Below are 22,931 nucleotides of genomic sequence, written 5' to 3' on the forward strand. Positions count from 1 at the left end.
CGGTCCTCTCAAAATTTCACTTGCAAAAAATGTAATAGAACAATAACAAATAGGAAAAAAAAGCCAAAGAGGTGTTAACAAACGAAGCAAAAACATCAGTAGGGTGTTCAACTTTCCTTATTATCGTGTCAAAGGTGCTAGGTTGTTCACTTTGAAAGCAGTAGTGTCACATCTCTGGTAATAGCTATTGTGTTTGTAGGAAATTCTGCAAGTTTTTCCAATCCCGGAGATACCCTTAGTCTGACTCCTGCACAGAGTTCATTCTTCTCTTACCACTAATATTATTTGCTTTTATTCTGCTTGTGTTTGTAGCCAGAGTTGCAGGCTCAGTTAGCAGATAGGGAACTGCAGGCAGCCCAAGCCCAGGAAGAGCAAGAAAAACTACAGAGAGAATTGGACGACAGTCTAGATTTCTTGGCCGATGAGATGGAGAGAGTAAGACAGCTGGAAGCTCAGATGAGAGAAGGTATAATTTTGTTTCTTTTTTTTGGGGTAGGGGGAGGTCGGTGGGGGTGTAATCAACTTCAAAGATGTACTATTTCTAATTGCGAATTAGTCTTCACAAGATTTGATATAGTTCTCAAACCAACATTGTTTTGTCAGGTTTTTCTACTCCATGTTAAGCATGGGGGGTCCATATCATGACAAATACCTAACAAGGCCTATATTACGGACAAGCCGAAAAAGACATGCAGAATACAGTAAATCTTTCGGTCATTGCAGCAATCGTTATTTTATTTATTCTCGTCTCTGATTTTTCGTAAAAGGGCAAATAAATCTCAACGATGATCTGAAGGATGAGTTACAAGGCATTGTGGGTAATCTGACCGATCATTTAAATCAAGTGAGAGATCAGGCGACTCAGCAGAGGAAAGTCAACCATCAGTTACGAAAAGAGAAAGACAAACTCAAGGACCAGCTGGATGGCGTGAAGCAAGATGCCCTCCAAAACCAAAGACAAAACCAGGATTTAGAACAGGTACTTGCATAGTTTAAAGAGAAATATCTTATAAAAACCCATTTTCATTTTTGGACTAAAACATATCAAGACTAAAATTTTGCCTAAAAGTCATCCTTTTGATAGAAAAAAAAAAGCCAAAGATTTTATTAAAGTAAAATCTTGCATTCGCAATCAAGGAAAAGACAGAACTTATTCTAACTTTGATACTTGGCTCCACATTGGTTTCATGTTCAATTCTGTGGTTGCTCATTTGTCGTTTTGAAATAAGTGCTTCAATAATGTTACTACTGCATAATGTCTGGTATACTGCTCCTGAAAAGTAGTGTCATAAAGTCTTTTGGATAAGCAAATAATAGTTCTCTCTGTTATTTTTCTGTAGAAGCCATGTGTTGAGTTAAATTTAATTTTGTTAATCTACAAAGACTCATAAAGAGAGTGCTTGTAATTGTGGGAACTATAATAGATTGTAATCTGATCTGTGTTCAACATGCATGTAACCAAATTCATTTGCGCTGTGAAGCTTATATTGGGTAAGACAGCGAACCAACCGCTTAGGGGAAAAGATGTGGTGTATTGCATTTTTTTAAAATTATTTATCTTTTCTATGATGAATGCAACTAACTTCATAGACAATTGGCCAGTATCAGCGGATGGAATGCTTTGTCATTGCAATTCTAGGTCAACAACAGACAAGTTCTTAAAGAGCATTTCATGTTTTTTTTGGTAAAAGACAATGAGTTTTAACATTTCCTACGTTCTAAATTTATGCAATGACAGTATGGCTGTAGAAAAATGTGTTTTATTGTTTCCTCCATTTAGTTAAAGCCCAATGAATATTCATTTAACCTGTGTCTGTATGTATGGTAACAGTCATATCTAAATATCCTTGTCTTTCCTTGTTTAAATGTTTTTTAATTTTCTCATCTGCATTGGCGAATGTTTGTTTTTATTTGTTTAGAAGCTGATAAATGCTGAGGCATTAATTAAAGACTTGGAAGAAGAAAAGAGTTCATTTCTGGAACCTCCTCCTGATCAGGAGACCAGGCCTGATGTTGAAGAGGTGCAGACCAAGATGCAACAGGCAGAACAAGAGGTAGCAGAACTGAGGGCAGCATTAAAGAATAGAGAAGAACAAGTACAGGTACTTATATTAACATACTCCATATAATTGCCCCATTGACCTGCACACTAAATCATCAAAGTAATTTGGTCTCAATAAGTCCTTGTAGAAGTTCTCACTAGCTAAACCCGTACCCTTAACTGGATAGTTGACGAGTTGGCCATTCATGGCACCTTCAGTTTTCCGTATCATGAAGATTTTTCGCTAATGAGAGCCTGAAGTTTTGATCACTTGTAAACAAACCTCTTTATTCAGTAGCAGTCAATATTTGTACGCTGCTCCTTGGAGGCCAAAAAAGGTCTAAAATTGCCTCAATTGACCCAATTGTTGCACCATATGTACTTTTATTTCATGCTCAATGACAAGACACAGCAAATATTTTTGAGTAGGGCAAGACAGTGAGGTTCCCGGTGTGACTTTTGAACCGGGAACCTAGAAGTTTTGTGGGCTGACACTTTCTAACTGCCACACCATGACTCCACTGATGTAGCTGATCAATAAGTAACAATAGATATCAAATTTGGAAACAATGAGAAATTGTTAGTATAGTATCATTATCTTTCATGTTTATTGACATGTTTATTGACATGTTAATTAGCAGATGGTTCTGTGGTTCTCTAATTCTCGTTTCTTTTATATATCCATATAGGCAGGTCTTCGTGAAATGTTATCATCACTCTTATCGAAATGAAAATAATTTTTAAGTAATAGGAATAAATCACATCAAAGTTGTGCTTTTATATTATTATTATTTTTTTGGGCATACCAAGGCCTTAGATGATTCGTACAAGAAGCAGTTAGCTGGTCAGCAGAGGAAACTGCGACAGTTAAAGGAGGAACAACTCAAAGATAAAGAGGACCTTGAAGAGGACCTTCTAGCAGAAATAGAGGCCCTGAAGGTAAGTCATAGCCACAGCTGATGAAAAGAAATATAACAATAATGTAGCTATTGTTTGGCCTGTAGAGCAGTCATGTTACAGTGCTTATTAAAAGGCATCGAAGACTTGCCCCAAACCGCGTGCCGCGCTCTGAAAAAGTTAACTTTCCGTTGCTTGCAAGGGAAGTTTTCTGCTTGTCGCTACAAAATGCAGACAGTAATGAAACGTGATACCTTGTTATATTTAGCTGGACCTGAGATATCCATTGCTGTATTGTTTGTACACTGTGCTGTGGGTATTGACCGCAGCTGTATGTACTGACTGTACACTAGTGTCTTATTTAATACCGAAGGTAGCAAGCTGTGTGCGTATTTTCTGGGATCGATGGTGGTGTCTAGCATTTCTGTTACACCTCATTCGAAACTAGGTCAGATTACCGGCATTAGACGTTTCTTTTTGCGCGAGACTTCACACCCTTCAAAGCATGGAGAAGCTATAGTGGCTTATAATTTACACTTCATATCAGGTTGTTAACCTATATACAGATTAAGCTGGATTTTTGGAAAATTCATCCTTCTCTTGATTTTATATTTATTATTTATACTTGTTTCGTTCATGAATTCAGACAAATATCTGTCTATCCTTTCCTGTAACTGCAATTTCTCATATTTTGATAGGAGGAGAAGAAACAGCTTGAACTAGAAAAGTCAGGGTATGAGAGGGATCTAGTAGATGCTCTGGATTCGTCTGTCCGCCCTGAAGAGGTAGCTGAGAGAATACAACAACTAGCACAAGCTCCGTTAAATCCCGGTCGAATGGTAAGAAACTGGTCGACACGGTGCTGGGGTGAGGGCTGACAAGGGAGCTCAGCCAACAAGTTGGTACTTTTAAATTACCCCAAAAAACATGACAGTGTGGCCATCCTTACCTGCATCACATGTGATGACAGGAAAAATACAGATGAAATCATGTGTAAACAAGTGTAAAAGGTGCATTGTGTTAACCAATTTCATATGTAGTTGCATGTTGACACACTTAATTCTTCATGTGTATCTAAAACGGATGAAATTGTATGGAGGCCTGTGAGTTTGAATACAATTCAGAAAAGTGCCAAAAAATGTTTGTTTCTTTCTGAATGTGATCATGAAATTTCTGCTACTTCCCTGCTTCGAACAAAGTGTAAAAAGATAAAGATGGAGATCAAAAATAACCTTTTTGGAGTTGTCAAGGTTTTATGAAAATAACAAATTAACATAAATTGCAAAAATGTGGAAGATATGGTAAAAACATCACAAGATACTAGCCAGACACAATAAAAAAAAATGATGAAGTTAATATTTGACAACTTATTTTGGCCACTTTGCTGCCTTTTTGATTGAAAAGCCTTAAATGATTCATTCCCAAACTCTAAAGGTCTCCAGTGACCCTGTCGAGAAGTCATTAGCGGAACTTCAGGACAATTTTCAGAAACAACTGGACGGGATGAAGAGAGAGGCTGAGCTTAATAAGAGGCAGAAGAAGAAGGTGAGTAGTCATAGCAACAGCAGGACTGAGGACTTTTGTAGATTTTCAGATGACTTATTATCTTGTTGCGGCAAAGAAGCGGCCAAAAACTTGCAAATTATGAAGAAATATATAAAGATATATAAAGATCGCTCAATCTCTCTGTATTTAATAGTCAGCATTTCTTGATGAATATTTTATGTATGAATAGAAAGAGAGATCGGAAATAGAAGTTCCTTTGCAGCTCGGCCATTTGTTGGGTGGGATGTGCTGTCATTCAATTGTGGAAGATTTGATTCAAAAGCTAACTTTTCTTATTTTGAAGGCCATCCTAGCCAAGGAAGTTCTTTGCTTATATATATATATTTATATGGACAGAAAATCGTCCTTACCATAGTTTGTGGTTGTTTAAGTGATTTGCATATCATAAAGACAAGTGCTGAGCTTAAATGTCACAACTTAGTTTACTTCTGCCAGACACATTCATTAACTGTTCACAAACTTGATAAAAAGACATACCATATGAGGATACCATTTCAAGTCATTAAGTGGTGTGGAAACTATGACAGGTATATCCTTCCTATTAATCTTCATGAGGTGCTAGTACAAGAATGTCTTGAACAGAGGATATTCTAGAATGGTAAAGACAAAAATCAGACCACTTCTTCCCATTCTCCTTCTTAATGTAATCCTAAGTTCTCGATTGTGGTGAGGAACGTTAATTAATGAGAGAATGCGATTTGACCTGATTTATTTGAAGTGTTGATGAAAGCCATCAGCTGTCATGGTTCTTTGTTTAAATATATGGGTTCTTTAACCATCAAGTAGAGCACAGTCGACGTTGAGTATTAACATCTTGTTATCTTATATTGCGTAACATAGTTATACTGTACAGGACAGATACAGGACGACATGTCCAAGATTACATGTTGACAGATGGAGAGACAGGGTGAACAAGGATATGCAAATGCACAGCTCAATAACAAACAGGTGCAGATTCTACAATGTAGTGCATTGTTTGCACAAGTATATCTAATGCATATTCAATAACATTACATCAGCTGCTTGAAAGTATACAAGACGCTCTATCTTCATCTCGGCAGGCAGAGGCTGAGGCAACCGCTCTGAAGAGAAGATTAAAGGACCTGGAAAGAGACAAACAGAAGGTAAAATGTCAAGTTTCATTATTTTAGGTTTGCTAGATCACAGAAGAAGCACTTGCATAGGCTCAGGAAATTCACTTACAGGGTCCTCCATACTTGTTGTATGATGATACTGCTCATATATCACCATATTGTTTGTAGACATTAGGGTGCAAACCCTCAATGGTAAGAAAGCTTTGCAACAGGACTGTGTAGGGTCATGACTAGACCGTGCAAGATATATCTTAACTGTACCTGTATGTACCAGACCTCTATTAACATGATAACTGTACAGCTGAACACAGAAGGTCATTGGATACACAGTTTATCTCTGTGGATGCTGGACACGCCCTCGCTAAGAAAGATAGAATTGTCGTTGTCATTTTCATTTTCCGTGGACACACACAAAGGATGTGCGTGCACATGTTTTTTGGTCACAACATCACCCGACACCAAACTAGCCTATGCATATGTGCAGTTCTAATTGACTCATGACCTTTAAAGGGTGTGAAGACTCGCGCAAAAAGAAACGTCTAATGCCGGTAATCTGACCTAGTGTCAAATGAGGTGTAACAGAAGTGTTAGACACCACCATCGATCCCAGAAAATACACACACACAGCTTGCTACCATCGGTACTTATAGACACTAGCGAACAGTCAGTACAAACAGCTGCAGTCAGTGCCCACAGCACAGTGTACAAACGATACAGCGACGGACATCTCAGGTCCAGCTAAAGATAACATGGTATCACGTTTCATTACTGTCTGCATTTTGAAGCGACACAAACAAAACTTCACTTGCAAGCAACGGAAAGTTAACTTTTTCAGATGGCCGCACGCGGTTTGGGCGAGTCTTCAATGCCTTTAAATCTCTGGATCCTGAGATTATATCTTACAGTGAACTATTCAACTCTGTACAGTTGGAGTTATCTTCTCTATTAAAGAAACTAATAAAGAATTTTGCTTCCTGGATATACTAAATATTGTGTGAATGTGTCTAAATATTAAACAATACTAAACCCTCTCCGTAATTACATTAATTAATTTCAGCGTAAAGCAGTGATTCCAGAGATCAGGCCAGAATCAGTCAGATCAAACATTGAGGAGGAGGAAGAACTTGAGAGACTTCAAGATGAGTTGGACCAATTAAGAAAAGCATTTCAAGAGAATGACACTATCGCTGCCGAGCAGGTACATCTGATGTAGCTGATTTTATTTGGGGTGGTGAGGAGGGAGGGGGTAGGGAGGAGAGAGGGAGGCAAGGATGGAGTGAGTTGTCACTGAGTATCACCTGAGCAACTGTATGAATTGTCCAAGATAGCTGAGTAATTCAAAAGGAAATTGTCAAAGCCAGTGACATTATAGTTTTGTTGAATAAATGAAGTTGATTTTATTTGGGGTAAGGAGGGGAGGGGGGAGGAGAGAGGGAGGCAAGGATGGAGTGAGTTGTCACTGAGTATCACCTGAGCAACTGTATGAATTGTCCAAGATAGCTGAGTAATTCAAAAGGAAATTGTCAAAGCCAGTGACATTATAGTTTTGTTGAATAAATGAAGTTGATTTTATTTGGGGTGGGGAGGGGAGGGGGGAGGAGGGAGGGATGCAAGGATGGAGTGAGTTGTCACTGAGTATCAAATGAGCAACTGTAGGGGGATTGTCAAAGCCAGTGATATTATAGTTTTATTGAATAAATGAATGGCTTGTTAAATGATGAGTTAAAGGATTGTTCCCATCATAGAACCAGTTGAGAAGAAAATACTACACTCGATTATCAGATCTTGCAGAACTCTGCTATAACATTAGATATAACCCTAACCTGAACTCTTCAGAAAGCTCTTCCATTTTTGAAAACAGGAGAAGGAAGACTGACGCATATTATGTTATAATTTTTCCCTTTTCATCCAAACAAAATAAAACAGTGTAATAGTGCAATATAACTTCTCCATAAACAAAGAGGATAATTTTGTTTTATCTCAATAAGACATCTCTTTAACATCGGGTAATGAAAGCAGACAGAAATCTCAAATATTATGAAGGAATTTAAACAAGTAATGTGGGGGAGTCAATGACATATAATTATAGAATCAGAATAAGTACCAAAGTAGTTTCTTTACTTGTTATTTTTATAATCCCTTTAGCTGGAGGATAAAGACCATTTGATCGCTGAGCTTCAAAAGAGATTACAAGAACAGCAGAAAGAGAAAAACAGACATCCTCCACCCTCAAGAGTTTCTTCGAAAAGAACTAAACCTAAGGCACCAACAAAGGTAGTATATATCTTTGATTGTTTGATGTTTCCTATAATTTGTCTCTTTTCTGTTTTATTTTGTGTTTTTCTTAGTAGTTGTACAACATGCAAAGACAGTATAATTCAGTTTAGGCACCTTGTTAATATCAATAATATTAATATAGTCAGGGGGATGGCGAGAGGAGAGGGGGCTGCATTCCTGTTGTTAGATGTTACTTGTGTTTTTAGTTGTGGCAGCAGTAACACCAGCAGCCAAACATTTTAACATTTATTTGATGGAAGGAAACATTTATACTAAACAAAATAGCTCTCATTCTCTTGGAAAAGTCAAGAGGTTTTTCAGCTGTTTTCACCAAATTTGGCCATTTTTTTGTTGTTGTTGTTAGTTGTAGAGTGTCATTGAAAAAATGGTACTGCGTTTGTGATGTTGACCACATTTGACTGCCCTGCAGTGATACAATAGCCTCTTTGTGGCTAGTATTATCACTATCATGCAATAATATTAAGTCAAAATTTGGTATTCTTCCTCAAATAGGCTGAACTTGCCGCTCATAAGCGACTGGCAGAGGCAGAGAAGGAACTTGCCGATACCAAAGAGGACATAGAAGGATTGCTGGAGGCATTAGAGAAACGAGAGAAACAGTTACTGGGGGAGATGGATAGGTGTGATGAAGCTGATGAAACAGTCGGTGAGTAATGTGTGACCTTAATGGGACCATCCCTCTCCCCACTACCTTTCCCTGTTCCCTCTGCCTACCCCTTCTACCCTTCTCCCCTTTACATCTCCATATTCCTTCTCCCCATTCCCTCTTCTCATCTATCTCTCCCTCCCTCTCTCCACCCCTTCCCTCCCCTCTCTAACAGCTCTCAGACACCTCATCTTTTCTTCTTTCCCAAAGTAATTCACCCATCCAACTTGATAATATTCATGTCCAATTCCACATGGTCAAGTACTATTATTTGAAGATATCTTCCTGCTTCCTTTGCATAAAGACCTAAATACTCTGAAAGCTGCTGACACTCCTATCAATTGCAAAACATTTCTGTATAAATTGCCTTGGTCTTTTCTCTGGTGGTTTCTGACAAATGGTACATATAACAGGTTTTCACTAAATACTGATTGCAGTAGTTGTCATGTCTGGTCCCTGTTATATTCAAAGAGGTGACATTTTATGGAAATGATAAAAACAGCTCTGAGATAAGATTAACCTGTAATATCTATTAGGATATGTACAGTAATGTCCAGTCACAAGAAATTATCTTGTTTGACTTACAGGGGAAGGGTGCCTTGTACCCATATGTGCTGGAGCCCACTATGTTTGATATCTGTCCTATGCATATATGATTTAAGAATTATTCCTTATATTACATGTCAGATAGAAATATTGTGTAGGATTTGTGACAGAATCTGCCACAAAGCATATGCTAATTGTTTTTAAATTAATGGAATGGTAGAATGAAAACTGTTATCTTTTGACAAAGTACTTAATTCATATTAATTAATAATCACAGATCTCAGGTAAAATCTCATGCGGACAGAAATAAATGCATCTTTTATGATCTGGTTTCACTTTTGCATCGTTAGCTGGACAGCAGGAGGAGATCAGAGATCTCTACGATACCCTGGAGGATCAGAAGGGAGAACTATTGCGACTCCACGATGCTCTGAACAGATTGTCAAATGGTAGACGCTTCAATCTTGTTTATAATTATGACCTGAACATTAAGTTTGAGTATGGCTTAAGGGTATAATGCCAACTGAAACTCATTTGAGAACATATCCATGTGATGATCATTGGCAAACACTGGCTTATATAAAGAAGGTGTCCTCCTTGTGTTTATATTTGCTGCTAGAAGAATCACTCTGACTTGTAAATCAAGATGGGGACCACTGATTCTACTGTTTGACTTTATATTGGGTCTAAATATTTCTTGTCACTCTTCCCCACATACTTTCTGTCAATATGCATAATGGGTTTATGTTGATCATGAGATGAGTTCAAATAATGTTTAAAATAATGTTTAGCGCTGTTTCACAAACTTTACTCTACGGGTTTCTAAGTAGCCTCGTAGTCAAGATATGAATTTAAACACATGAACATAAACATTGTATGTTAGGCTTTACCCCTCAACCCCCCCCCCCCCCCAAAAAAAAGAAGATGAAGATGTCGGATGTCAGTGGAAATAAGGATTCATATCTTGAAAAAAAGTCGCACTTAATTATATCACCAAATGACCCGTTTGTATTGTCATCAGTATTTGGTCTGAAAATGGCTCAGCAATGGCCACACAAATGCTGTGTAATTGTTGGATGTACCCTCTTGTAAGATGTCTCAAATGACCTTCAGCTGCCCAGACTGGGACATGCAAATTGGAGAAAATATCTGTTATATTAGTTGTCACTCAAGAAGATTTTACCATCATTTTTACATGTTTAAGGTACCATGTGTTTTATGCACATGGCAGTGGGTTTAGAACTATTAAATTACAGGAAATACATGCATTGTTTCAGTTAAACCTGTCAATATCCTCATTATATTGCTTTGCCGCCAGTTTCAACATTTCATGGACAAAAATGTTCACAGTTTTTTTTTGTGCTTCAGTCATGTCATGTAATGTAATCCCTGAAGATGAATGATTTGTCATTTTAGTTTGTAAAAGTAAATCATTCTAATTTACATCAACAGGTCCAGTAAATGAAGACGCTATCGGACAAATCCAGGATGAAGTACAAGCCATACGTAACCTTCTCTCTAGCCCTCAAACGCCTGGTTGGCAAGCTATGCCTTCACCCATTAAATCATATAGTCAAGGGCCTCACATGGGTCATGGCATGAACCAAGGACAAGGAAGAAGTCTTCCTCAGTATGCCACAAATGTCTACCGTAAGTAAAGTCTCACATATTAGACCACGGTTGGCCAGTGTTTGATCAGAAAGCCAAATGGTTGGATGGATTGATCAGAAATTGAATGTATTAGTGAAGTTATGCCATGAAACACCCCCCCAACCCCCCCCCCCCCCCTTGACTAATGAGTTCTTCAGGCCTTGTACGACTGAAGGCCTGTGGATTTCACGTTTTGCCAGTAGAATAAAAAGGCACATGTACTTTTCTACCAGTGCAAACATTATAGTTACTTTTGTATTATTTCAACAAATATGCAAATGGGAATTTGATTTTAGCCTGTAGATGTTTCATGGCATTTTTCAACATGTGGCTAAAATTGTTAAGTTCTAGGCCTAATATTATGCATGTGATATTGAAATGTCAACACTGATGAAGCATAAATTGTTGTGTAAATCTAATAGGGAATGATATTCATCCAAACCTTGGAAGCTCTGAATTTCTTTTTTTCTTTCAAAAGACCAGCAACAATTGAAGGTTTGTTATAAAGATTAGGATGATTGTTTTTGTTTTTGATTTGCAAAGGTTAGAGAAAACATTGACCAGGTAATTGTAAACTTTGCATAAGCAAGGATTCATTTGACTAGAGACAGATAGAATAGGTTGAAACGAAATAAGAACACAAATGCTGTGCTCCTGTATTAGCAACGACGCAGGTTAACATCATGCCACAATTTAAACAAATATCATTGTTACTGCATCTTATATGTCATAGGCCTTTCCAGTTTTCAAGATTTGCAAAATCTGTCTTCCAAACCAAACCAAACTTTTATAGACAGATGAAGGAGATAATGGTGATTGAGCAAATGTTTTTCCTATTACTTATACTGGTTTAGAGTTTTGATACATTAACTTACATTATAAAATATTGATATCTGAAGTTTCATCTTTTGCATGAATTTATAACCAAAACAACTTGATCACACCATTTATCTTTCAACTTTGCAGCGCATCAGAATCAGCCAGTTAGCTATCCTCATGCCCAATCAGAGGTGGTTGATGCCTCTGGACACCACCCTGTGCAACCATCTACCAGAATGCAAGCACCACTAGAAGGTCACCAGCCTTCATACCAACCCTACCAGCAGCAGACCACTGGTGTAATGCAACCATCACTTCAATCAGCTCCACCTGCCCTAGTTAGTTCAACTGCCCCATCAATGGTACCTTATCAGCTACCTCTCCAGCCTCAGCATTCACAGTTTCAAAACGTGTCATCGGCTCAGGATGGATGGAACACTGCTCCTCACAGATCCGCAGGGCAGGCTCATCCACATCCTGGTAACCTGTTCAACTCTGCTCCTCCTGAACAGCCTAAAGGAGAGTCGAAGAGGAGGAGTCTTAGGTCTTCCGTCTCGCCAAAGAGGAGAAAGAAGAAGGCAGGGGACGATGTCGGAGGCGGATTATTCTGTAACGTCCCAGAGCATCATCATCTGGTAGGTCCATAACGACAGTAACCACAGCAACAACTAGCACCATGGCAACTATGATGATAAACAACCTGGAAACATCTACGTTTAGGAATCATGCTAAAGGAAGTTTAGAAGACGTTTAGGCTCTACTTCATTTCAAATGACAATCCAGTAATAAACAGTCCTTAAGTTTTCTTAATTAAATGGATCCAAGTTGATTGCATTATAAAAAAAAAATGCTGAAAATTTTCTGCATCTTTACGTCAAGACAACCTCCTCACAATACTTTGTATCACAAAGATATAAAAAAATATTCTAATTTGGTGATATTATGTCAATACATCTGGCAACAGTAGAATGAATAACATCACATCCATGCAATTCAGCAGAAATTGTCTTGAATTTTGATATTACTATTTCAGTCACTTTTTGACAGAGGAAATCATATTTCTACAAGAAAAAGTTGCCTTTATATATGCCATAGTTTTGGGTGATGGTACCTACTCTTACGCATTGTCTGCATTGGTATGTATGGCAAAAAGATGATTCTCTGTATTTTTCTTTCTTCATTGCAACAGGAAGATGAATTATCCAGAGTTGAAGATGAATTATCTAAGTCACAATCTAGAAACAAGGTAAATATTGTCACAATTTTTGTTAGTAATGTAACCTAAAGGAATGTTTTCTTATCAATTATGTTGAAGAGAGTAAAGAATAAAAAAAACTGCTTCTTTACTGCAACAAATCTGAGTAGATGAAGGATATTGTTTCAGCTTTTTAGAGAATTGAAAAGTGGTTTTCAAAATTGATTTCCCCACCTCCTACTGCCATCCTTTCTCTTACTCATTGTTCTTCAACTCTTTATCTGAGATTGAGAGATGCTTGTCAAACCCTTTCTGGCTTGTATTTGTAAACATGGTGGACTACTGCCTGATTAATCCATCATTTCATGATGAAACATTTGACAGTTTATTACTTTAAAGATTATTTAAAATTATAACTCCTTCCAAAAAAAAAATGAAAGATTTGTTGGTGTGTGAAAACATGGCAAGGTCATTAGAAATCCACAAATTTAGTATTTCTAATTTTTTCTTTTCTTCCAGAGTAAAAGGTCAGTGAGTGGACTAGACAAGATCAACAAATCTTTAAAGGTGAGTTTGATCCCAAAATGACATCCTGAAAGGAGACTGCTATGAGTCAAGAAAGATAGACTCCTAGGAATAGACCCCTAGCTGTAGACCCCTATTAGTCATTACAGGAAGACCCCTATGAGGAGACCCCTAGTTGTAGACCCCTATTAGTCATGAAAGGTACACCCCTACGAGGAGAACCCTAGGAGTAGACCCCTATGAGTCATTAAAGGCACTGATTTGTATATACAGGGTGAAGACACCCATCTTTACCCTCTTTTAACAGTACTTGCCCATACCTCTATAAATCTTAAAAGGTGAATCATTCAATAAATACACCTACATGGCTTCAATAAACCATTAGCATTGTACTATACCTTGCAAATTTGCCAACACACATATATATACATGAAAATACTCCTGAGGCAAATAAACAGAAACATTATTGCATCTGAACAACTTTGCTGCCCTTTTGGGTGTAGCTAGCCAAGGTTACTACCTTGCTCAATTATGAGCATGTTTGTGTGGCTTTTCAAAGCTGCACTAACTCCTGAATACCTTAGTTAAATGTGAGCTTGACCCTCTTTCTCTACTGCATGGAGGGGATTTTAACCAAGCTTCCTCCCTCTGTCCATGCAGTAGATTGAATACTCAACATTATTATATAGTTTTGCCAGTGTCAGGGAATCATTTATTGGTTCCTTGCTTTAGCAAAAGGAACCTATGCAGTCAGGTTGGCGTGTGTGTGTATGTGTGTGTGTGTGTATGTGTGTCTGTGACACTTGCTTGGGTACGCTCTATCTCAATAAGGAAATGTTGGATTTAGGCCAAACTTGGACTATAGATCCGCCATATGGAGAAGGTGTGCCCTATTGTTTCTGGGGCCCACAAAGGTCACCAAAGGTCAGTTATGGTCCAAAAACCGAAAATATTAAAACTGCAATAACTCCCAGTGCCAAAGTGCGACAAGATTGATATTTTGGGACAAGTTGTGAACTGGTTAGGGGAGCATTTTCAAACCTAACGGTCATGTGATCCGAGGTCACCAAAGGTCAATTAATGATAAAAAACTAGTATTTTTGCAATAACTTGAGAACAAAATGTCTGTTAGGGTTGGGAGTTGCCTCAATGTAATCCAATTGTCGACCCGCATCTAGGTGACCCTTGACCTCAATTTGACCTCTGGTGACCTTTTCGTGTTTTTGGGATTTTTACAGTTTCGATGTTATTTTCAGATGTCAAAGGTACCTTCTGATCATAAATGTCAATAGGTTGACCCCGTGTGACCTTTATGTGCGAAGTTATTGGGGTCAAAGTTTTCGGTCGGAGTTAGGATGGTTGTACAGACTTTTCGTTTTGTTTTTTGGAATCAGGAGATTAAACTACATCTGAAACCAAGGTCAAAAGGTCAAAGGTCACATTAGAAAAAATGTGCTTATTTTGGGAGGAAACGAGCAAAAAAGAAAATGTTTGGTTTTGATGCTAGATTTGGATATCAAAGGTACCTTCCGATCAAAAATGTCAATTGGTTGACACCCGTGTGACCTTCGTGTGCGAAGTTATACGAGGTCAAAGTTAATTTTCAGACATTTAATGCAATAACTCCCAGTTCCAAGGTGTGACATGGTTGATATTTTTGGACAAGTTGCAAATGGTATAGGGGAATATTTTCAAACTTAACGGTCATGTGATCCGAGGTCACCAAAGGTCAATTAATGTCAAAAAACTAGTATTATGGAGGTAGAAAATGGGCAAAGAAAAAAATGTTTGAATTTTTATAGTTTGATGCTCTAATTTAGGTCTCATCAATCAAAAATGTCAATAAGTTGACCCAAGGTGACCTTTGTACGTTAAGTTATATGAGGTCAAAGTTAATTTTCAGACATTTAGTGTAATAACTCCCAGTGCCAAGGTGTTACACAGTTGATATTTTGAGACAAGTTGCAAATGGTATAGGGGAATATTTTCAAACTTAACGGTCATGTGATCCGAGGTCACCAAAGGTCAATTAATGATAAAAAACTAGTATTTTTGCGATAACTTGAGAACAAATTGTCCGTTAGAGTTGGGAGTTGCTTCAATGAAATCCAATTGTCGACCCGCATCTGGGTGACCCTTGACCTCAATTTGACCTCTGGTGACCTTTTCGTGTTTTGTGGATTTTTTACAGTTTCGATGCTATTTTCAGATGTTAAAGGTACCTTCTGATCATAAATGTCAATAGGTTGACCCCTGTGTGACCTTCGTGTGGGAAGTTATATGAGGTCAAAGTTAATTTTCAGACATTTAATGCAATAACTCCCAGTGCCAAGGTGTGACAAGGTTGATATTTCTGGAGTAGTTGCAAATGGTATAGGGAAATATTTTCAAACTCAACGGTCATGTGATACAAGGTCATCAAAGGTCAATTAATGATATAAAACTAGTATTTTTGCGACAACTTGAGAACAAATTGTCCGTTAGGGTTGGGAGTTGCTTCAATGTAATCCAATTGTCGACCCGCATCTGGGTGACCCTTGACCTCAATTTGACCTCTGGTGACCTTTTTGTGTTTTGTGGATTTTTACAGTTTCGATGCTATTTTCAGATGTTAAAGGTACCTTCTGATCATAAATGTCAATGGGTTGACCCCCATTTGACCTTCGTGTGCAAAGTTATTTGAGGTCAAAGTTAATTTTCACACATTTAATGCAATAACTCCCAGTGCCAAGGTGTGACAAGGTTGATTTTTTTGGACAAGTTGCAAATGGTATAGGGGAATATTTTCAAACTAAACGGTCATGTGATCCAAGGTCACCAAAGGTCAGCTAATGTTAAAAAAGTAGTATTATGGGGGAGAAAATGGGCAAAGAAAAAATGTTTGAAATTTTTATAGTTTGATGCTATATTCACGTCTCACCGATCAAAAATGTCAACATGTTGACCTCAGGGTGACCTTTGTGTTTTAAGTTACATACAAGTTCAAAGTAAATTTTTTGACATTTAATGCAATTAAAACTCAATGCCAAGGTGTGACATGGTTGATATTTTGGGACAAGTTGTGAATGGGGTGGTGGAATATTTTGAAACTTAAAGGTTATGTCATCTGAGGTCACCATTGTTATCATATCTGTTGACACGCTTGTAGGTCTCTTATATTTCTTAAATATTCGATGCCATATTTAGATCTCAAAAGTGCCTTTTGATGAAAAATCCGATCACATTTTGTGATCACAAAAGTGTTGGCTATAGTGTTGGTTACTTATGGGAACATGTAGGACCACAATTACTTGGACTTTTTCAGCCCAATCTTGCTTGATAATATTATGTGTATTGTCATATACCCCAAGCAAGGAACCACAGTGCCCTTGGGCTCTTGTTCCATATCACATCACTAAATGCTATACAGCAGCAATGACAAATTGCTATACAATGCAAAGATGTGAAGGACTTTGTGTGTGGACAGGAATTATTTTATTTTACAAGAGAAAGTCTAGAGACTTCAAAGCTGCTACACAAACTTTGAGACCTAACGTATTCCCTGCATGTTCTATGTGTGTTCCTTTTGTTAAGAATTTTTTTGTGAGCTTTTCCATCATCATGACTATTCCATTTGAAAGTATAAATAATTTATAATTGAAATGAAAATTGATGAAAAAGAGAATCAAAATGCAGGTCTACTCTCTGCTATCTGAAATTTTTTGACCAGTTCAAAAATAGCAGTACAATATACGACACGAAAAATTGTCATCAAGCAACGACCAATTTATAAGGGGACATTTGTCTCATTTCTACAGGCGAGAAATAAAGAACTTGATGCCTTGGAAAGTGATATTTTGATGAGAAGAGAGACCTTAAATGCCCTTGACAAGAAAGAGGCAGAAAGAAGGCATAGAGAATCTGAGATGCGGAGCAGATTAGAGGAACTGAAGGAGGCCATAAGCAAGCAAGAAAAGAGACGGTATGATGTCTTTTCAGCTTATTAATTATTTTTTTTCCTTAACTGTTTATCTCCTGCCTCTCCTCTTCCCCTGTTGGTTTCTTTCTTTCTTCTCTCCATCCCTTGTCTACTAATCCCCTTACATCTATCTCTTTGTGTTCACCATGCTCAATAACCTGTCTGTATTCTGTGTGTGTTGTTGTCCCTTCTGTTACTGTTACTTGTCATTTAGCCTTTGAAGAAGATCCTGCTAGGATCGAAACGTCAGGCCAACTTACTTTTACACATTATTTTTTTTCCATTAGAAAAGCAAATATTTTAGTCTTCTCATATAGTGATGATCGTTAGCAAACTGTCACATTAATAACACAGATAATGAGATATTACCCTATTCCCCAAAATTGTCCCATTATTTTACAAAGAATCAAGTACTATTGTCAAGTAGATAAAGGTGGTGGTATTAGAAGCAATGATACCTAGCATCTGGAAGGTCGTGGGTTCGATCCCTCGCTGGTCAAAGTAAGGTGGGTTTTTCATCTTCATCGAAGAAATCCATGTTTTTCCCATCTTAATTGCATCTTCAAAAATTGTAAAAAAACAACCTGGAATAAAACTGTAAATTGGATGGATAATCACACGATGTCGTGAAGAGTAAGTTATAAGCCGTTTGGCTTCTCCACATACGCAGTCATGTGGCTCTGTCCTGAAATAACTGCCATCCAGACGGATATTATCTGAGTAGAAAGACATGATCCATCTATTGTATGTGTATCAACGATTTATTATTTATGTATGACATATATGTACTGTTTATGCATAAGTAATATTAATAAAAACATTACATTTTGTATTTTATTTTATCAAGTAACGTTCCAAACAGCTGATTTTGTTAGAGTATAATGATAATGTAAGACTCCTTTTAATAGAAGGACGCTGTGAGTTTGTATGAGGAAGGACCTCTTTGTCTACAGTAAACTAAGTCATACTTTCCATTCAATGCAAACCTTGAAGGATAACTAACAACAAACTTTAAAGTCAATTCATTCAATGGATCATTTTTTTTTTTTTTCAGAGAGTTCTTAGAGGGACATGCTCACATCACTCCAGAAGAAGAAGATTTCTACAGAGAGCAAAATTTGGTTCAGCAGGAAGGCTTACATGATGAAATACACTGTTTGGAGGAGACACTGGCCAAGAGAAGGGCGGAGCTACGACTCGCAGACAAACTTCTCCATGACTGCCAGACAGACTATCAAATAACACAAAACAAGGTCTGCTAGGTCTTACTCCTGTATTCTAATATAAGCTAAAAAAAATAGACCAAAGATGGTCACTATATGGATCAGTGGTTCCCTCTCTGGGGTGCATGAACCCCCAGGGGGTGCGTGAGTCCATCCCAGGGGGTTTGTGAGATGTTTCTGATAGTCAAAACTAGAATACTTTTTGTTGCTAACATCTGATATATCATATAATTTAGTAATGTACAAAAGTCGTACCTATCGACAGACTCTTGCGCGTTCCATACGCATATGTTGCCATAGTAGTACCGTACCGTGCATGTGATACTTGATCTTTTACGAAGCACTTTTATGCCTATTATAGTATAGTAATGACTTAGAATGCGTCTCGGAAAGTTGGCGGTTCGTGGACAACTCTGACATCCACAGGGGGTTCGTGGGGGGCATAAAGTAAGGGAAACCCTGATATAGAGGTAGCTGATGGTTTTCAGTTTCAGATCCATTTTATGAATATTCATATTGACTGTTCAAACTTTTAATTCATTTTTGTAACATTTTTGATAGACAGAAATAACTGTCAGTGTAAATATGTACTATCCATCTATTCCTTTATTTTTATCTTTTTTATTTTTATAGATCCGGGATGCTCTCAGCCTATATGACGATACAAAAGTGAAACTTAATCAGACCGAACAAGACGCAGTGGAACTGGAGAAGAGGGTGGGAGAAACTGCCGAGAATTTAGTCAAAGCTCAGGAACATCTAGCAGGTCTGAGAGAACAGATACATCATCTAGATGAAGAGAGATGTATAAAAGAAGACGAAGGGGGTAAACTAGAGGGTATCCTGAAGACCAGAGAAGCCGAGTTCAGAGAACTGGAAGAGAAAATAGAAGCTTTCAAAGACAAGTAAGATAATATTGCCCTTTAAGAGAACAGAAACAGAGGGAAAAAGTTAAAATAAACAGTGAAGTAACAACATCAAGACTTCATTTTTGATTTGTTTTTTGGTAATTTCTTTGCAGATATGAACACCTTCAAACAGAAATGGTTTTAACGAAGAAAAGAACAGAAAAACAGGCCACTGTGATCAGAGAGAATGAACAGCTTTTAGCGGACAAAGAAGCTGAATTGACGAGAATCGTTAACATGGTATAACTCACCTTTAATGTTTGTCAATAAATTGTGATATCTTTAGGCCAGATTTGGGCAAAACGTGGTCTTGCAGACCCCAGTAGACTGATAGGATGCTAAAGGCTTAGACAGCCTATTGAAAAACATTACTGTAGTTTATGGTAAAGTGCTAGCTTAGTGAAACATTTGTGCTAAAATAACTGTTGACCTATTGAATAGTTTATTAAGGGATGCCACTATATCCCAGACTGCTTTGGTATTTAATTACAGCATACCATCAACTTACAATTGTGTAAGAACTTGTTTTTCCCCTCCCTCCCTCCCTCTCCTCCTCTTCCCCCGCCCACCCCTCCCTCTCCTTACCTCTTTCTGTTTCAATTCATCGTTCATGTTATTATAAATTGCCTCTAAACATTATCACTTCTAGTCTTACATTCTCTGTCTTCTCTTTGTAATATTATTCCTTTCTTCTCAACACTTTACCCATCTTCAAAACTACTTTTTGACAAAACAACTTTAAAAGTTTCTTTCTCTTACGACCTCTCTTCTGTTCCTCATTACATGAGCAGATCGATGCCAAAGAGTCCGAACTGGAAAGGTTAGAACGGCAAAGGTCATCCAAAGCAGCTGACCTTGAGTCGCTGACCTCGGACGTGGATCGTCATCGACGCGACCTCATGCTGGCTCTTCAAGAAGGAGAGTCTGAGGTTTCTGGCAAACAACGAGAAATTAAGGTAAATATGATCAGTCATTGGGATGTTTATGTCTGCAGGAGTTCCCCCCAAAAATATTGTGTAGTTTATTTATATCTATCGTATGTTACAAATAATAGGTTTGTCTTATTTCGCCTAGCAAAATTTGCCCAGTTACTACACGAAAGTACACATACATGGTGGATATTTAACACAAAGTCTTTGGTAATACCAGCATTTTTTATGATAATCAAAAATTGTGAACTTCAAATAAGTGCCATGCAACGTGTAATGAATAAATTAGAATTCCTGGCTTCGGTTACAGTCTCGAAAGCGTACCTTTTGTCATCTCTTGTTAAAATTTGATGTCTTAACCACGCAGGATTTGAAAACTGATATCGAGAGACTGCAAAGACAGAGACAGGATGTTCAATCGGAGCTAACAACGAAACGGTCAGAGCTGACCGAAGTCCAACAGCAAGTGGAGACCGCTGAGAGGAACCTTTGCAGTATCACTGCAGATGGAGACAAGCAGAAAACAGATTTAAAACACACCCTGGAGATGATACAGATAGAAAAAACAGAGCTAGAAGCATTGAAGATACAACATGAGACTAGACTGAAAGAGCTGGAAAAAACTCAACTGGCAGTCTTAGAGGTAAGTCAAAAAACTCAACTGGCAGTCTTAGAGGTAAGTCAAAAAACTCAACTGGCAGTCTTAGAGGTAAGTCAAAAAACTCAACTGGCAGTCTTAGAGGTAAGTCAAAAAACTCAACTGGCAGTCTTAGAGGTAAGTCAAAAAACTCAACTGGCAGTCTTAGAGGTAAGTCAAAAAACTCAACTGGCAGTCTTAGAGGTAAGTAAAAAAACTCAACTGGCAGTCTTAGAGGTAAGTCAAAAAACTCAACTGGCAGTCTTAGAGGTAGGTAAAAAAACTCAACTGGCAGTCTTAGAGGTAGGTAAAAAAACTCAACTGGCAGTCTTAGAGGTAGGTAAAAAAACTCAACTGGCAGTCTTAGAGGTAGGTAAAAAAACTCAACTGGCAGTCTTAGAGGTAGGTAAAAAAACTCAACTGGCAGTCTTAGAGGTAGGTAAAAAAACTCAACTGGCAGTCTTAGAGGTAGGTAAAAAAACTCAACTGGCAGTCTTAGAGGTAGGTCAAATCAGTAAAGATCTTAGTGGTATCCAAATGAATATTTGTGTCTTATCAAAATGTTCCCAAGTTAGTATACACTTGATGCTTTTAAGGATTAGGTAATAGTAAATTAACTAATACAACCATTGAGGGTACAGCATCAGACTAGGATAAAACAAAAAACATTTGAATAAAAACATTGAACCTGCAGTCTTAGATATAAACCATATATGATCTGAGATATTTGGAGGATATGCAAAATGGTTCTAAAGTTAACAAAATCATTATGGCATGAGACTAGGCTAAAAAAGTGGGAAAAAAATCATTTAAGATTTTAGTAATTTGTAGGATATTTCAAACAATCTCCCTGCAATTTTGTAGGTCATTTTAAGCCCATGATTACTGTTTTTACTCTTTGGTATTCTGAGTATGTACTTCTTAAATGACACTAATAAAAAAACAAACAGAGAACTTAAAAAGATCATTCTCAATATATTCACGAATAACAGGAAAAGGCTTCCCTAGAAAAACTTATACCAGAGTCACAAAGATAATACAACCATTGAGGGTACAGCATGAGACTAGGATGAAAAAAAACATTTGAATAAAAAAATTCAACCTGCAGTTTTAGATATAAACCATATATGATCTGAGATATTTGTAGGATATGCAATATGATTCTGAAGTTAACAAAATCATTAAAGCATGTGACTAGGCTAAGAAAGTCATTCTTAATATTTTCACGAATGACAGGAGAAGGCTTCCCTAGAAAAACTGGTAACCGAGACGCAAAGAGCAATGTCTGCTCTCAACCAAGCGCAGCAGGAGTTGGATAGAGATGGGTTGAATCGAGACCAAATGACGGTAGAGAAGAGAACACTGGGGGAGAGCTTACAAGTGCTGAGGAAGGAGAAAGATTTACTGGAGAATCAGCACCAGAATCTACAAGACAGGGTCACAGAGTTAAAAAGGTGAGATAACAGCCTGTAGACACTGTTGCCTAGGAGATGTGTCACTTTAATGACAGGAGAGCAAAATATAGGTTTAATTATTCACAAATGAAAAAAAAAACAAGTTTTACTGTCTGCAAAGTGAATGTTTTCTGAAAATATTTATTCCTTGTATTATCTATTAAGTGTTGGTTTTTATATTAAACCTGGTACAATTTTGATATTTTCAAAGCAATATATGCCCTAGGAAATGAAGATTTCATGAGCAAGCATTTGTTTTTCCGCTTGTTTTTGATTTTTGATGTTTTTTGTAACAAAATAATCTCCTTGTTTGGATAAATCTTTCTCACCTTATAAATATTTCAAACTAGTTTCATTCTGACGACTGATTGCTTCAATGAGGATCCATTATAAGATTGACCAGTACCAAGAGTTCCATTATTTTATGATCTATACATTCTGCATGCTAACATGTTCAGAGACTATATAATATTACAAACACGACTGATTGCTTCAATCAGGATCAATGGTAAGACTGGTACAAAGAGTTCCATTATTTTATGATC

General features: G+C 37.5%; 2 protein-coding genes across 3 annotated transcripts in view; one reads left to right on the forward strand and one right to left on the reverse strand.

Moving 5' to 3' along the window:
- Window positions 1-22,931, reverse strand: part of LOC139963609 (disabled homolog 2-interacting protein-like) — a 509,980-nt gene that overhangs the window by 401,831 nt on the left and 85,218 nt on the right. The gene's annotated exons all lie outside the window — the stretch shown is intronic.
- Window positions 1-22,931, forward strand: part of LOC139963710 (uncharacterized) — a 46,688-nt gene that overhangs the window by 8,813 nt on the left and 14,944 nt on the right. For both annotated transcript variants that reach the window (XM_071964792.1, XM_071964793.1), the window contains exons 11-32: window positions 313-466; window positions 768-979; window positions 1,920-2,102; window positions 2,852-2,980; window positions 3,637-3,777; window positions 4,373-4,483; window positions 5,566-5,628; window positions 6,656-6,796; window positions 7,744-7,872; window positions 8,389-8,542; window positions 9,439-9,537; window positions 10,541-10,738; window positions 11,705-12,192; window positions 12,747-12,803; window positions 13,272-13,319; window positions 17,075-17,238; window positions 18,290-18,488; window positions 19,092-19,363; window positions 19,480-19,606; window positions 20,158-20,322; window positions 20,663-20,938; window positions 22,169-22,386. In XM_071964792.1, the coding sequence (XP_071820893.1) occupies window positions 313-466; window positions 768-979; window positions 1,920-2,102; window positions 2,852-2,980; window positions 3,637-3,777; window positions 4,373-4,483; window positions 5,566-5,628; window positions 6,656-6,796; window positions 7,744-7,872; window positions 8,389-8,542; window positions 9,439-9,537; window positions 10,541-10,738; window positions 11,705-12,192; window positions 12,747-12,803; window positions 13,272-13,319; window positions 17,075-17,238; window positions 18,290-18,488; window positions 19,092-19,363; window positions 19,480-19,606; window positions 20,158-20,322; window positions 20,663-20,938; window positions 22,169-22,386 (3,728 nt within the window). The remainder of the gene's footprint in view (window positions 1-312; window positions 467-767; window positions 980-1,919; window positions 2,103-2,851; window positions 2,981-3,636; window positions 3,778-4,372; window positions 4,484-5,565; window positions 5,629-6,655; window positions 6,797-7,743; window positions 7,873-8,388; window positions 8,543-9,438; window positions 9,538-10,540; window positions 10,739-11,704; window positions 12,193-12,746; window positions 12,804-13,271; window positions 13,320-17,074; window positions 17,239-18,289; window positions 18,489-19,091; window positions 19,364-19,479; window positions 19,607-20,157; window positions 20,323-20,662; window positions 20,939-22,168; window positions 22,387-22,931) is intronic.

Source organism: Apostichopus japonicus, chromosome 22 (genome assembly GCF_037975245.1).
Source record: "Apostichopus japonicus isolate 1M-3 chromosome 22, ASM3797524v1, whole genome shotgun sequence".
Lineage (NCBI taxonomy): Eukaryota > Metazoa > Echinodermata > Holothuroidea > Aspidochirotida > Stichopodidae > Apostichopus > Apostichopus japonicus.